The 18,359-nt window shown below is 39.3% G+C and overlaps 1 protein-coding gene across 1 annotated transcript in view; it reads right to left on the bottom strand.

Moving 5' to 3' along the window:
- LOC127916474 (catenin delta-2-like) overlaps nucleotides 1-18,359 on the bottom strand; it is a 660,130-nt gene that overhangs the window by 532,894 nt on the left and 108,877 nt on the right. The window contains exon 2 of the mRNA XM_052498259.1: nucleotides 7,240-7,370. Coding sequence (XP_052354219.1) covers nucleotides 7,240-7,368 — 129 coding nt within the window. The 5' untranslated portion in view covers nucleotides 7,369-7,370. The remainder of the gene's footprint in view (nucleotides 1-7,239; nucleotides 7,371-18,359) is intronic.

Below are 18,359 nucleotides of genomic sequence, written 5' to 3'. Positions count from 1 at the left end.
CCCCCCTCCAATCTCATTACTTTCTGAATACAGATTTAGTAATAGGAAAGGCTTTTCAAAATGTCCAACTTAGTTTGCCCTTGACCTAACGGTTACATATGACAAAATACAAATCTCAGACATATAAAATGTTTTACAAATGTACAATGATTTGGCAAAGTCTTTGTGACAACCCGTGGTGAATCAACATTCTATCAGTCAAAGCATTGTTCAAGGCCCAGAAATATCTCCCTATTCAATCTCCCTATTCAGTGATTCTCAAAGGAATGTGTTCCATGAAAGAATACCGTTTTATCCTGGAGGCAAGGGAACTTTTTACTTTTAATTGAATGTGAGGAGAGAGAACTCAGAGCTATATTGACACAAACACATACAGAGACTTCCATTTCCCAGGCCTTTGATTTATTTATTTTTGTATTTTAACTTCTTGGATATAGGGGGCGCTCTTTTAATTTATGGATAAAAAAATGTTCCCGTTTTAAACAAGATATTTTGTCACGAAAAGATGCTCGACTATGCATATAATTGACAGCTTTGGAACGAAAACACTCTGACGTTTCCAAAACTGCAAAGATATTGTCTGTGAGTGCCACAGAACTAATGCTACAGGCGAAATCAAGATGAAATTTCATACAGGAAGTGCACCAGATTTTGAATGCGCTGTGTTCCAATGTCTCCTTATATGGCTGTGTATGGGTCACGAATGAGCTTAGACTTTCTGTCGTTTCCCCAAAGTGTCGACAGCATTGTGACGTATTTGTAGGCAAATCATTGGAAGATTGACCTTAAGAGACTACATCTACCAGGTGGCCGCTTGGTGTCCTCCGTTGCAATTATTGCGTAATCTCCAGCTGCGTGTATTTTTCGTGTGTTTCGAGGAGAAACACAGCTGCCACGAATGATTTATTATCGAATAGATATGTGAAAAACACATTGAGGATTGATTCTAAACAACGCTTGCCATGTTTCTGTCGATATTATGGAGTTAATTTGGTAAAAAGTTCGGCGTTGTAGAGACTGCATTTTCTGATTTTTTTCTTAGCCAAACGTGATGAACAAAACGGAGCGATTTCTCCTACACAAAAAATATTTTTGGAAAAACTGAACATTTGCTATCTAACTGAGAGTCTCCTCATTGAAAACATCCAAAGTTCTTCAAAGGTAAATGATTTTATTTGAATGCTTTTCTTGTTTTTGTGAAAACGTTGCCTGCTGAATGCTAGGCTTAATGCTATGCTAGCTATCAATACTCTTACACAAATGCTTGTGTAGCTATGGTTGAAAAGCATATTTTGAAAATCTGAGATGACAGTGTTGTTAACAAAAGGCTAAGCTTGTGAGTGAATATATTTCTTTCATTTCATTTGAGATTTTCATGAATAGTTAACGTTACGTTATGGTACGGAACGACTTGATTAGTGTAGTGTCAACAACGCAGCCACTGCCAGCTAGCCTACAAAGTCAACAACACAGCCACTGCCAGCTAGCCTACTTCAGCAGTACTGTATCATTTTAATCATTTTAGTCAATAAGATTCTTGCTACGTAAGCTTAACTTTCTGAACATTCGAGACGTGTAGTCCACTTGTCATTCCAATCTCCTTGCATTAGCGTAGCCTCTTCTGTAGCCTGTCAACTATGTGTCTGTCTATCCCTGTTCTCTCCTCTCTGCACAGACCTTACAAACGCTCCACACCGCGTGGCCGCGGCCACCCTAATCTGGTGGTCCCAGCGCGCACGACCCACGTGGAGTTCCAGGTCTCCGGTAGCCTCTGGAACTGCCGATCTGCGGCCAACAAGGCAGAGTTCATCTCAGCATATGCCTCCCTCCAGTCCCTCGACTTCTTGGCACTGACGGAAACATGGATCACCACAGATAACACTGCTACTCCTACTGCTCTCTCTTCGTCCGCCCACGTGTTCTCGCACACCCCGAGAGCTTCTGGTCAGCGGGGTGGTGGCACCGGGATCCTCATCTCTCCCAAGTGGTCATTCTCTCTTTCTCCCCTTACCCATCTGTCTATCGCCTCCTTTGAATTCCATGCTGTCACAGTTACCAGCCCTTTCAAGCTTAACATCCTTATCATTTATCGCCCTCCAGGTCCCCTCGGAGAGTTCATCAATGAGCTTGATGCCTTGATAAGCTCCTTTCCTGAGGACGGCTCACCTCTCACAGTTCTGGGCGACTTTAACCTCCCCACGTCTACCTTTGACTCATTCCTCTCTGCCTCCTTCTTTCCACTCCTCTCCTCTTTTGACCTCACCCTCTCACCTTCCCCCCCTACTCACAAGGCAGGCAATACGCTCGACCTCATCTTTACTAGATGCTGTTCTTCCACTAACCCCATTGCAACTCCCCCTTTTCTCTCCAAAACTCTTGAACGTGCCGTCCTTGGCCAGCTCTCCCGCTATCTCTCTCAGAATGACCTTCTTGATCCAAATCAGTCAGGTTTCAAGACTAGTCATTCAACTGAGACTGCTCTTCTCTGTATCATGGAGGCGCTCCGCACTGCTAAAGCTAACTCTCTCTCCTCTGCTCTCATCCTTCTAGACCTATCGGCTGCCTTCGATACTGTGAACCATCAGATCCTCCTCTCCACCCTCTCCGAGTTGGGCATCTCCGGCGCGGCCCACGCTTGGATTGCGTCCTACCTGACAGGTCGCTCCTACCAGGTGGCGTGGCGAGAATCTGTCTCCTCACCACGCGCTCTCACCACTGGTGTCCCCAGGGCTCTGTTCTAGGCCCTCTCCTATTCTCGCTATACACCAAGTCACTTGGCTCTGTCATAACCTCACATGGTCTCTCCTATCATTGCTATGCAGACGACACACAATTAATCTTCTCCTTTCCCCCTTCTGATGACCAGGTGGCGAATCGCATCTCTGCATGTCTGGCAGACATATCAGTGTGGATGACGGATCACCACCTCAAGCTGAACCTCGGCAAGACGGAGCTGCTCTTCCTCCCGGGGAAGGACTGCCCGTTCCATGATCTCGCCATCACGGTTGACAACTCCATTGTGTCCTCCTCCCAGAGCGCTAAGAACCTTGGCATGATCCTGGACAACACCCTGTCGTTCTCAACTAACATCAAGGCGGTGGCCCGTTCCTGTAGGTTCATGCTCTACAACATCCGCAGAGTACGACCCTGCCTCACACAGGAAGCGGCGCAGGTCCTAATCCAGGCACTTGTCATCGCCCGTCTGGATTACTGCAACTCGCTGTTGGCTGGGCTCCCTGCCTGTGCCATTAAACCCCTACAACTCATCCAGAACGCCGCAGCCCGTCTGGTGTTCAACCTTCCCAAGTTCTCTCACGTCACCCCGCTCCTCCGCTCTCTCCACTGGCTTCCAGTTGAAGCTCGCATCCGCTACAAGACCATGGTGCTTGCCTACGGAGCTGTGAGGGGAACGGCACCTCAGTACCTCCAGGCTCTGATCAGGCCCTACACCCAAACAAGGGCACTGCGTTCATCTACCTCTGGCCTGCTCGCCTCCCTACCACTGAGGAAGTACAGTTCCCGCTCAGCCCAGTCAAAACTGTTCGCTGCTCTGGCCCCCCAATGGTGGAACAAACTCCCTCACGACGCCAGGACAGCGGAGTCAATCACCACCTTCCGGAGACACCTGAAACCCCACCTCTTTAAGGAATACCTAGGATAGGATAAAGTAATCCTTCTCACCCCCCTTAAAAGATTTAGATGCACTATTGTAAAGTGGCTGTTCCACTGGATGTCATAAGGTGAATGCACCAATTTGTAAGTCGCTCTGGATAAGAGCGTCTGCTAAATGACTTAAATGTAAATGTAATGTAATGAGCTTGAGGCTATAATTACGCTCCCGGACACGGGATTGCTCGACGCTAGAGGTTAACCCTTTTTTCTTACCCATTTCGATCTTGTCTCATCGCTGCAACTCTAGTGAGGCAAAGGTCTAGTCATGCGTCCTCCGAAACATGACCCGCCAAACCACGCTTCTTAAAATTTCTTAAGGCTAGGGGGCAGTATTTTGACGTCAGGATGAAAAGCCCAAAGTAAACTGCCTGCTACTCAGGCCCAGAAACTAGGATATGCATATAATTGGTAGATTTGGATAGAAAACACTATAACATTCTATAAAATAACGTCCGTGAGTATAATAGAACTGATTTGGCAGGCGAAACCCAGAGGACAAACCATCCAGGGAAAAAATAAATTGAGGTCATAGGATTTCCTAATGGGTTTCTATGGGAACCCCTAATTATGAGGAACCTGCTTGCAGTGCCTATGGCTTCCACTAGATGTCAACAGTCTTCAGAAATTGGTGGATGTTTTTCTTTTGAGATATGAAGAAGTAGTGCTATTCATTCCATGTGTCACTCTGAAGGTCCCTACTATTTTGGTGTGCGTGAACAGGAACGTGCTCCGTGTTATTTTTCTTCGGGAATTGGAAACAGATTATCCTGTCTTAAATTGTATAGATTATTTACATTTTAGGAGACCTGAGGTTGGATTAGGGACATTGTTTTAAATGTTTGGACCAAGTTTTTCAGGTAACTTACTTACTTACTTTGTAGTCATGTTGGGTGAGTTGGAACCGGTGTATTTCTGAATCAAACGCGAGAAATAAATTGACATTTTTGGGGATATAAAGAAGGAATTTATCGAACAAAACGACCATTCATTGTGTCACTGAGACATTTGGGATTGCAAAAAGAAGAAGATCTTCAATGGTAAGGCATTTATTATATCATTATTTCTGACTTTTGAGGCGCACCTGCCTGGTTGAAAAAGGATTTTCATGCGTTTGTATGCGGGGCCCTGTCCTTAGATAATCGCATGGTCTGCTTTCACCGTAAAGCCTTTTTGAAATCAGACACAGCGGCTGGATTAACAAGAAGTTAATGTTTATTTTGATGTATTACATATATTTTCGTGAATGTTGAATATTGATATTCCTGTAGTTTGAATTTTGCGCTCTGCAATTTCACTGGATGTTGTCAAATCTATCCAGCTAAAGGGATCACTAGGAGGTTAACACCCACGGAAGCCAGCTGCACCAATGTGTCTGAGGAAACACTGTTCACCTGACCAATAGGAGTCGCTAGAGCACGATGAGCCAATTAAAGCCAATTGTGCGCCGTCAATGGGACTGTTGATCATGGCCGGTTGTGATCGAACCCGGGTCTGAAGTGACGCCTCTAGCACTGAGAAGTAGTGCCTTAGACCGCTGCGCCACTCGGGAGGCCTAGGGCATTGATTTCAAGTGTGACTCCTCTCTCTCTCTCAAACACAAAGACAAAGTTGTGTGACTGTACAGACACACACAAACTGCACACAGACACCTAAAACTCACACACACAATGATCTCTTTCCGGTATCTCTTTGCAATAACGTATCTAGATAGAAGGTACCCTGTTTACGTTGTGCATGTTAGTCATTTAGCAGATTCTCTTATCCAGAGTCACTTACAGTTAGTGCATTCATCCCCAGTTTCTTACGTAGGTTAGCGACCTGCGTGATCCAGGAAGCCACCTCAAGCCTATAATCCTTGGCAAGCAAACAATTGCTCTGAGGGTTCCACTTTGTCCCGAAACAAAGCGTAGTAGATACAGCTCCTACAGCGCTTTTTTGGTTTTCATTTACTTCTCCAGACAAAGAGGAATCAATCGGAAAACCCATCTGGGAGTAACTTTGTTAGCTTAATGGCTAATGTTAGCAGCTTAGCGGCTCTTTCAAGCAGACTTTAACCTGTCAGTTAAGCTGTTAAAAGCTAACCGCGTCACGGAATCCATGCAAAAACTAGGTGGGACAACCACATATCACAGTTATAGTAAGTACATTTTTTCTCAATAAAGTAGCTACCAGCAAAGTCAGAGCGCCGGAGGAGATAGGAGACCATAAAACGGCAGTCAACTATTGTGTTTTTTCATGTTATTTGCAACTTATTTCGTACATAATGTTTCTGCTACTGTTTGTTATGACCGAAAAAAGCTTCTAGATATCAGGACAGCGATTACTCAGCACGCACTGTAGGAATACTTTTTCTTCAACGAGTCAGATGGGAAGGATTTACTTCAGACACCCGACAAGACCCTCATCCCTGTCATTTGCATGAGAAAGAGACAGAGATATCGAGGACGAAGATCTGGTTGCCTTGTAAGGATCCAACGCTGAGCGGGTAATCTGCCTTTACCATCGGTCCTATTAGCCAACGTACAATCAATGGAAAATAAGACAAACTACGATCATGTATATCCTACCAACGGGATATGTGGTCCTTCTGTAGCTCAGTTGGTAGAGCATGGCGCTTGTAACGCCAGGGTAGTGGGTTCGATCCCCGGGACCACCCATACGTAGAATGTATGCACACATGACTGTAAGTCGCTTTGGATAAAAGCGTCTGCTAAATGGCATATATATATATTAAAAACTGGAATATCTTATGTCTCACCAAGTCATGGCTAAACAATGACATGATTAACCTACAGCTGGTTGGTGTTAATCTTTTTCATCAGGATAGAACAGCAGCCTCTGGTAAGACAAGGGGTGGCGGTCTATGTATATTTGTAAACAACACCTGGTGCACGAAATCTAAGGAAGTCTTGAGGTTTTGCTCACCCGAGGAAGATTATCTCATGAAAAGCTGTAGACCACACTATTTACCACTACAAACCAATGCTGGCACTAAGACTGCACTCAATGAGCTGTATATGGCTAGAAGCAAACAGGAAAACACTCATCCAGAGACTGCACTCCTAGTTGCCGGGGTCTTTAATGCATGGAAACTTAAATCTGTTTTACCTCATTTCTACCAGAATGTTAAATGTGCAACTAGAGGGAGAAAACTCTATATGTATGGGAACTGCTCGGCTTCCAACCACAAGGCAATATGACTAGGGTCCTTACCTCACTGGGGCCAAGCTTCCTGCCATCCAGGACCTCTATACCAGGTAGTGTCAGAGGAAAGCCCTAAAAATTGTCAAAGACTACCGCGACCCTAGTCATAGACTTTTTTGTCTCGACATTACTTCCTGATTCCTCCTCTACACATTCAATATTGACTTCTAACATGGACTGTCCTGAACCAACTGCATAGGACTGGAATACTGATATCTGCTCCAGCAGCAGGTTCTTCAGCAAATAATTCATAGTACACCGTGTACGTTTGTGTGTTTCAAGTACAGATCAGTGTGTTTAAGTCTCACTTGCTGATATGGACACACACACACAGTGAGAGACAGGCAGACAGACCTACAGTACCTGTTCTTTGACAGAGGCCAGGATAGCGGAGGTGGTCTCTGTCCCGTCGGATCCGTCTCCATTAGATGACGGTAGACCTGGACTCAGCAGACTGGCTCCCTGCTCTGATGGCTGGTCTGGCACCGGCATACCTTCCATAGACAACAACAATATCACGTTATATAATGTACACACATCACATAGAATACCTCCTATAGACAACAACAATATCACATGATATAATGTACACACATCACATAGAATACCTCCTATAGACAACAACAATATCACGTTATATAATGTACACACATCACATAGAATACCTTCTATAGACAACAACAATATCACGTTATATAATGTACACACATCACATGGCATACCTCCTATAGACAACAACAATATCACGTTATATAATATACAATCATCAGCATTACTCATACTCATAGTATACCTCCTATAGACAACAACATCATCATTACTAATACTCATAGTATACCTCCTATAAACAACAACATCTTCATTACTAATAATCATAGTATACCTCCTGTAAACAACAACATCATCATTACTAATAATCATAGTATAGCTTCTATAAACAACAACAACACCATCATTATTACTAATACTCATAGTATACCTCCTATAAACAACAACATCATCATTACTAATAATCATAGTATACCTCCTGTAAACAACAACATCATCATTACTAATAATCATAGTATAGCTTCTATAAACAACAACAACACCATCATTATTACTAATACTCATAGTATACCTCCTATAAACAACAACAACATCATCATCATTACTAATTGTTATGTGATTTTTGAGGAATAATGACTTAATTATGTATACATTTAACGCAGAACTATAACTGACAGAATACTACCCTGTCACTGTATGATTGTATGAATCTTATTAGAATCATAACACTAAATCTAATGTGTGTAGTGTTAGTCAAGAATTAGAAAAAGGACTTTCTGTTCCTTGTTAGAAACAAATGGAGCAATCGTCAGACCGGCTGGAACACTGTGTTCCTTACAGGACATTATGTCCCCACCAAGAGAGGGGAGAGACCTTGGGCTTGTAGTAGATTGTTTAACAGGTGGCAGACTATTTATGAGTAGGAGAAGACTTGTGAACTATGTTGCCATTGTATCTGAGAGGAGGGACATTTATGACGAAATGTGAGGTATATAGACCAATGTACCGGAAATGATAGGCAGAGCTCTCTAAATAAACATTCCTGACAATTGTAGCTGGGCTTCCGTCTGATTCATTCCAACCAGTTTCCTACAAATTCACGGTATCAGGCTGAGTAATCAATTCAATTGGGTTCATGAACACTGAGGACTTAATTCTCTTGACACTAATATTCAGAGTATACCTCCTATAAACAACAACAACATCATCATCATTACTAATACTCTAGTATACCTCCTATAAACAACAACAACATCATCATCATTACTAATACTCATAGTATACCTCCTATAAACAACAACAACATCATCATCATTACTAATACTCATAGTATACCTCCTATAAACAACAACAACATCATCATCATTACTAATACTCATAGTATACCTCCTATAAACAACACCAACATCATCATTACTAATACTCATAGTATACCTCCTATAAACAACAACAACAACAGCATTACTAATAGTCATAGTATACCTCCTATAGGCAACAACAACATCATTACTAATAATCATAGTATACCTCCTATAGACAACAACATCATCATCATTACTAATACTCATAGTATACCTCCTATAGATAACAACATCATCGTCATTGCTAATACTCATAGTATACCTCCTATAAACAACAACAACATCATCATCATTACTAATAGTCATAGTATACCTCCTATAGGCAACAACAACATCAGCATCATTACTAATAATCATAGTATACCTCCTATAGACAACAACATCATCATCATTACTAATACTCATAGTATACCTCCTATAGATAACAACATCATCGTCATTACTAATACTCATAGTATACCTCCTATAAACAACAACATCATCATCATCATTACTAATACTCATAGTATACCTCCTATAGACAACAACATCATCGTCATTACTAATACTCATAGTATACCTCCTATAAACAACAACATAATCAGCATTACTAATATTCATAGTAAACATCCTATAGACAACACTGACATACTTACTAATACTCATAGTATACCTCCTATATTACAACAACAACAACATCATCATCATTACTAATACTCATAGTATACCTCCTATAGACAACAACATCATCATCATTACTAATACTCATAGTATACCTCCTATAAACAACAACATCCTCATCATTACTAATACTCATAGTATACCTCCTATAGACAACAACAACAACATCGTTACTAATACTCATAGTATACCTCCTATAAACAACAACATCCTCATCATTACTAATACTCATAGTATACCTCCTATAAACAACAACATCCTCATCATTACTAATACTCATAGTATACCTCCTATAGACAACAACAACAACATCGTTACTAATACTCATAGTATACCTCCTATAAACAACAACAACAACAGCATTACTAATAGTCATAGTATACCTCCTATAGGCAACAACAACATCATTACTAATACTCATAGTATACCTCCTATAGACAACAACATCATCATCATTACTAATACCCATAGTATACCTCCTATAACCAACAACATCATCATCATTACTAATACTCATAGTATACCTCCTATAAACAACAACATCATCATCATTACTAATTGTTATGTGATTTTTGAGGAATAATGACTTAATTATGTATACATTTAACGCAGAACTATAACTGACAGAATACTACCCTGTCACTGTATGATTGTATGAATCTTATTAGAATCATAACACTAAATCTAATGTGTGTAGTTTCAGTCTAGAATTAGAACAAGGACTTTCTGTTCCTTGTTAGAAACAAATGGAGCAATCGTCAGACCGGCTGGAACACTGTGTTCCTTACAGGACATTATGTCCCCACCAAGAGAGGGGAGAGACCTTGGGCTTGTAGTAGATTGTTTAACAGGTGGCAGACTATTTATGAGTAGGAGAAGACTTGTGAACTATGTTGCCATTGTATCTGAGAGGAGGGACATTTATGACGAAATGTGAGGTATATAGACCAATGTACCGGAAATGATAGGCAGAGCTCTCTAAATAAACATTCCTGACAATTGTAGCTGGGCTTCCGTCTGATTCATTCCAACCAGTTTCCTACAAATTCACGGTATCAGGCTGAGTAATCAATTCAATTGGGTTCATGAACACTGAGGACTTAATTCTCTTGACACTAATATTCAGAGTATACCTCCTATAAACAACAACAACATCATCATCATTACTAATACTCTAGTATACCTCCTATAAACAACAACAACATCATCATCATTACTAATACTCATAGTATACCTCCTATAAACAACACCAACATCATCATTACTAATACTCATAGTATACCTCCTATAAACAACAACAACAACAGCATTACTAATAGTCATAGTATACCTCCTATAGGCAACAACAACATCATTACTAATAATCATAGTATACCTCCTATAGACAACAACATCATCATCATTACTAATACTCATAGTATACCTCCTATAGATAACAACATCATCGTCATTGCTAATACTCATAGTATACCTCCTATAAACAACAACAACATCATCATCATTACTAATAGTCATAGTATACCTCCTATAGGCAACAACAACATCAGCATCATTACTAATAATCATAGTATACCTCCTATAGACAACAACATCATCATCATTACTAATACTCATAGTATACCTCCTATAGATAACAACATCATCGTCATTACTAATACTCATAGTATACCTCCTATAAACAACAACATCATCATCATCATTACTAATACTCATAGTATACCTCCTATAGACAACAACATCATCGTCATTACTAATACTCATAGTATACCTCCTATAAACAACAACATCATCAGCATTACTAATATTCATAGTAAACATCCTATAGACAACACTGACATACTTACTAATACTCATAGTATACCTCCTATATTACAACAACAACAACATCATCATCATTACTAATACTCATAGTATACCTCCTATAGACAACAACATCATCATCATTACTAATACTCATAGTATACCTCCTATAAACAACAACATCATCATCATTACTAATACTCATAGTATACCTCCTATAGACAACAACATCATCGTCATTACTAATACTCATAGTATACCTCCTACAGACAACAACATCATCGTCATTACTAATACTCATAGTATACCTCCTATAGACAACAACATCATCATCATTACTAATACTCATAGTATACCTCCTATAGACAACAACATCATCGTCATTACTAATACTCATAGTATACCTCCTATAACCAACAACATCATCATCATTACTAATACTCACAGTATACCTCCTATAAACAACAACAGCATCATTACTAATACTCATAGTATACCTCCTATAAACAACAACATCATTATTACTAATAGTCATAGTATACCTCCTATATTACAACAACAACATCATCATTACTAATACTCATAGTATACCTCCTATAACCAACAACATCATCATCATTACTAATACTCACAGTATACCTCCTATAAACAACAACAGCATCATTACTAATACTCATAGTATACCTCCTATAAACAACAACATCATTATTACTAATAGTCATAGTATACCTCCTATATTACAACAACAACATCATCATTACTAATAATCATAGTATACCTCCTATAAACAACAACAACATCATCATTACTAATACTCATAGTATACCTCCTATAAACAACAACAACATCATCATTATTAATTGTTATGGGATTTTTTTATGAATAATGACTAAATGATGTATACATTTAACGTAGAACTATAACTGACAGAATACTACCCTGTCACTGTATGATTGTATGAATCTTATTAGAATCATAACACTAAATCTAATGTGTGTAGTTTCAGTCTAGAATTAGAACAAGGACTTTCTGTTCCTTGTTAGAAACAAATGGAGCAATCGTCAGACCGGCTGGAATACTGTGTTCCTTACAGGACATTATGTCCCCACCAAGAGAGGGGGGAGACCTTGGGCTTGTAGTAGATTGTTTAACGGGTGGCAGACTATTTATGAGTAGGAGAAGACTTGTGAACTATGTTGCCATTGTATCTGAGAGGAGGAGGGACATTTATGACGAAATGTGAGGTATATAGACCAATGTGCCGGAAATGATAGGCAGAGCTCTCTAAATAAACATTCCTGACAATTGTAGCTGGGCCTCCGTCTGATTCATTCCAACCAGTTTCCTACAAATTCATGGTATCAGGCTGAGTAATCAATTCAATTGGGTTCATGAACACTGAGGACTTAATTCTCTTGACACTAATACTCAGAGTATACCTCCTATAAACAACAACAACAGCATTACTAATAGTCACAGTATACCTCCTATAAACAACAACATCATCATCATTACTAATACTCATAGTATACCTCCTGTAAACAACACCAACATCATCATTCTTACTAATACCCATAGTATACCTCCTATAAACAACAACATCATCATCATTACTAATACTCATAGTATACCTCCTGTAAACAACAACAAAAGCATTACTAATAGTCACAGTATACCTCCTATAAACAACATCATCATCATTACTAATACCCATAGTATACCTCCTATAAACAACAACAACATCATCATCATCATGAATAATAATCATAGTATACCTCCTATAAACAACATCATCATCATTACTAATACTCATAGTATACCTCCTTTAAACAACAACATCATCATCATTACTAATACCCATAGTATACCTCCTATAAACAACAACAACATCATCATCATTACTAATACTCACAGTTTACCTCCTATAAACAACATCATCATCATTACTAATACTCATAGTATACCTCCTATAAACAACAACATCATCATCATTACTAATACCCATAGTATACCTCCTATAAACAACATCATCATCATTACTAATACTAATAGTATACCTCCTATAAACAACAACATCATCATCATTAATAATACTCATAGTATACCTCCTATAAACAACACCAACATCATCATTACTAATACTCATAGTATACCTCCTATAAACAACATCATCATCATTACTAATACTAATAGTATACCTCCTATAAACAACAACATCATCATCATTAATAATACTCATAGTATACATCCTGTAAACAACACCAACATCATCATTACTAATACTCATAGTATACCTCCTATAAACAACAACATCATCATCATTACTAATACTCATAGTATACCTCCTATAGACAACAACAACAGCATTACTAATTCCCATAGTATACCTCCTATAAACAACACCAACATCATCATTACTAATACTCATAGTATACCTCCTATAGACAACAACAACAACAGCATTACTAATAGTCATAGTATACCTCCTATAAACAACAACATCATCATCATTACTAATACTCATAGTATACCTCCTATAAACAACAACAACACCATCATCATTACTAATACTCATAGTATACCTCCTATAGACAACAACATCATCATTACTAATACTCATAGTATACCTCCTATAAACAACATCATCATCATCACTAATACTCATAGTATACCTCCTATAAACAACACCATCATCATTACTAATACTCATAGTATACCTCCTATAAACAACATCATCATCATTACTAATACTCATAGTATACCTCCTATAAACAACACCATCATCATTACTAATACTCATAGTATACCTCCTATAAACAACAGCAACAACATCATTACTAATACTCATAGTATACCTCCTTTAAACAACAACAGCATCATTACTAATACTCATAGTATACCTCCTATAAACAACAAAAACAAAATCATTACTAATACTCATAGTATACCTCCTATAAACAACAACAGCATCATTACTAATACTCATAGTATACCTCCTATAAACAACAACAACAAAATCATTACTAATACTCATAGTATACCTCCTATAGACAACAACATCATCATTACTAATACTCATAGTATACCTCCTATAAACAACAACATCCTCATCATTACTAAAACTCATAGTATACCTCCTATAAACAACAACATCCTCATCATTACTAATACTCAGAGTATACCTCCTATAAACAACAACATCCTCATCATTACTAATACTCAGAGTATACCTCCTATAAACAACAACATCCTCATCATTACTAATACTCATAGTATACCTCCTATAAACAACAACATCCTCATCATTACTAATACTCAGAGTATACCTCCTATAAACAACAACATCCTCATCATTACTCAAACTCAGAGTATACCTCCTATAAACAACAACATCCTCATCATTACTAAAACTCAGAGTATACCTCCTATAAACAACAACAACATCATTACTAATACTCATAGTATACCTCCTATAAACAACAACAACAAAATCATTACTAATACTCATAGTATACCTCCTATAAACAACAACAGCATCATTACTAATACTCATAGTATACCTCCTATAAACAACAACAACAAAATCATTACTAATACTCATAGTATACCTCCTATAGACAACAACATCATCAGCATTACTAATACTCATAGTATACCTCCTATAAACAACAACATCATCATTACTAATACTCATAGTATACCTCCTATAAACAACAACATCCTCATCATCACTAATACTCATAATATACCTCCTATAAACAACAACATCCTCATCATTACTAATACTCATAGTATACCTCCTATAAACAACAACATCCTCATCATTACTAATACTCAGAGTATACCTCCTATAAACAACAACATCCTCATCATTACTAATACTCATAGTATACCTCCTATAAACAACAACATCCTCATCATTACTAATACTCAGAGTATACCTCCTATAAACAACAACATCCTCATCATTACTCAAACTCAGAGTATACCTCCTATAAACAACAACATCCTCATCATTACTAAAACTCAGAGTATACCTCCTATAAACAACAACATCATCATTACTAATTCTCATAGTATACCTTCTATAAACAACAACAACCTCATCATTACTAATACTCAGAGTATACCTCCTATAAACAACAACATCATCATCATTACTAATTGGGGCAAAAAAAAAATCATCAGCCACCAATTGTGCAAGTTCTCCCACTTAAAAAGATGAGTGAGGCCTGTAATTTTCATCATATGTACACCTCAACTATGACAGACAAAATGAGGGGAGAAAATCCAGAAAATCACATTGTAGGATTTTTTATGAATTTATTTGCAAAATATGGTGGAAAATAAGTATTTGGTCACCTACAAACAAGCAACATTTCTGGCTCTCACAGACCTGTAACTTCTTCTTTAAGAGGCTCCTCTGTCCTCCACTCCTTACCTGTATTAATGGCACCTGTTTGAACTTGTTATCAGTATATGAAGGACACCTGTCCACAACCTCAAACAGTCACACTCCAAACTCCACTATGGCCAAGACCAAAGAGCTGTCAAAGGACACCAGAAACAAAATTGTAGAGCTGCACCAGGCTGGGAAGACTGAATCTGCAATAGGTAAGCAGCTTGGTTTGAAGAAATCAACTGTGGGAGCAATTATTAGGAAATGGAAGACATAAAATATCACTGATAATCTCCCTCGATTTGGGGCTCCACGCAAGATTTCACCCCGTGGGGTCAAATGATCACATGAAAGGTAACACACTACGCCGCCAGGGACTCAAATCCTGCAGTGCAAGACGTGTCCCCCTGCTTAAGCCAGTACATGTCCAGGCCCGTCAGGCCCATCTGAAGTTTGGTAGAGAGCATTTGGATGATCTTTGGAGGGAGTTGAAAGTCTGTGTTGCCAGCAACAGCCCCAAAACATTTATTTATTTATTTATTTATTTATCCATTTATCCATCCATTCTCATTTGCAGCAACGACCTGGGGAATAGTTACAGGGGAGAGGAGGGGGATGAATGAGCCAATTGTAAACTGGGGATTATTAGGTGACCGTGATGGTTTGAGGGCCAGGTTGGGAATTTAGCCAGGACACCGGGGTTAACACCCCTACTCTTACGATAAGTACCATGGGATCTTTAATGACCTCAGAGAGCCAGGACACCCGTTTTAACGTCCCTTCCGAAAGACGGCATCCTACACAGGGCAGTGCCAATCACTGCCCTGGGGCATTGGGATATTTTTAGACCAGAGGAGAGAGTGCCTCCTACTGGCCCTCCAACACCACTTCCAGCAGCATCTGATCTCCCATCCAGGGACTGACCAGGACCAACCCTGCTTAGTTTCAGAAGCAAGCCAGCAGTGATATGCAGGGTGGCCCCAAAACATCACTGCTCTAGAGGAGATCTGCATGGAGGAATGGGCCAAAATATCAGCAACAGTGTGTGAAAACCTCGTGAAGACTTACAGAAAACGTTTGACCTCTGTCATTGCCAGCAAAGGGTATATAACAAAGTATTGAGATAAACTTTTGTTATTGACCAAATACTTATTTTCGATCATAATTTGCAAATAAATTCATTACAAAATCCTACAAAGTAATTTTTCTGGATTTTTTTTCTCATTTTGTCTGTCATAGTTGAAGTTTACTTATGATGAAAATTACAGGCCTCTCTCATCTTTTTAAGTGGGAGAACTTGCACAATTGGTGGCTGACTAAATACTTTTTTGCCCCACTGTACCTCCTATAGACAACAACAACAACATTACTAATACTCATAGTACAGTATATATTCTAAAGAACAACAATTATATCATAATTACTATTCAAATATCACATAATAAGAACTTGAGTGAAAAACCTCTTCTTTATTATCAAACGATAACACATTAGGGTCTTCCAGTCTTCATGTAAAGTAGACACGAGTAGTTAATTTGGGATTGAGTAAATAGCAGGCTTATTATGAGAGTTACGGGAGTGAAATTCAATCACTTCAGATTCTACTGGATTTTCCACAGTGTTGCTGGAGCTCCCTCTCTCACACTTCAGAGTGTTAACTGGCTTAGATACAGTGAGCAGTCTCTCAGCCTATCCCGAGGTCCGAAGAAGGGAGGTAGGGAGGGACTGGGAGAGTGGGAGAGAGAACTCGCTGAGAACTCACTGAACAGTGTCTCGCTTTTGAACGTCCCCAGGAGCTCTGAGAGTGCTTACTGCTAATCTGCAGGCTGGCACCCACCGTCATGTTCAAGAGGTAAAAGTGGTACTGTGAGGAGATATTTTAAGAGGTACCTGGGTGTGCGTCTCTCTCTCTCTCTCTCTCTCTCTCTCTCTCTCTCCCCCCGCTCTCTCTCTCTCTCTCTCTCTCTCTCTCTCTCTCTCTCTCTCTCTCTCTCTCTCTCTCTCTCTCTCTCTCTCTCTCTCTCTCCGTCTCTCTCGCTCTCTCTCTCTCTCTCTCTCATCCTTAAACATGTTTAACCTTCAGCAGTGTAACTGGCTTCATGGCAGCCAAATCACATCACTGTTTCCAGGCAGTGCTAGCTTGAGAACAGACAGGGAATCCCTGTTAAAGTGGTTCCTTTCTCTGTCCTGTTACTGAGCCAGAGAGAGACATGGACAGGGGCCTACCAACAGGCACACACAAAAGGCAATAACAAACACACATGGCAGACATTACAGTGCATGAGGAAAGTTTTCAGACCCCTTGACTTTTCCACATGTTGTTATGTTACTCTTATTCTAAAATGTCTTAAATAGTTTTTCTCCCCTCATCAATCTACACACAATACACCATAATGACAAAGTAAAAACAGGTTTCTAGAAATGTTTGCATATGTATTAAAACTGAAAAACAGAAATATCACATTTACATAAGTATTTAGACCCAATATTCAGTACAGCACATTTGGCAGCGATTTCAGCCTTGAGTCTTATTGGGTATGACGCTACAAGCTTGGCACACCTGTATTTGGGTAGTTTCTCCCATTCTTCTCTGCAGATTCTCTCAAGCTCTGTCAGGATGGATGGGGAGCATCGCTGCACTCATCCCTAACTAGTCTCCCAGTCCCTGCCACTGAAAACCATCCTCACAGCATGGTTCTACCACCACCATGCTT

This window comes from Oncorhynchus keta, chromosome 4 (genome assembly GCF_023373465.1).
Source record: "Oncorhynchus keta strain PuntledgeMale-10-30-2019 chromosome 4, Oket_V2, whole genome shotgun sequence".
NCBI classification, from domain to species: Eukaryota; Metazoa; Chordata; class Actinopteri; order Salmoniformes; family Salmonidae; genus Oncorhynchus; species Oncorhynchus keta.
The sequence above is the reverse complement of the archived record's forward strand: the minus strand, read 5'-3'. Positions and strand labels throughout refer to the sequence as shown.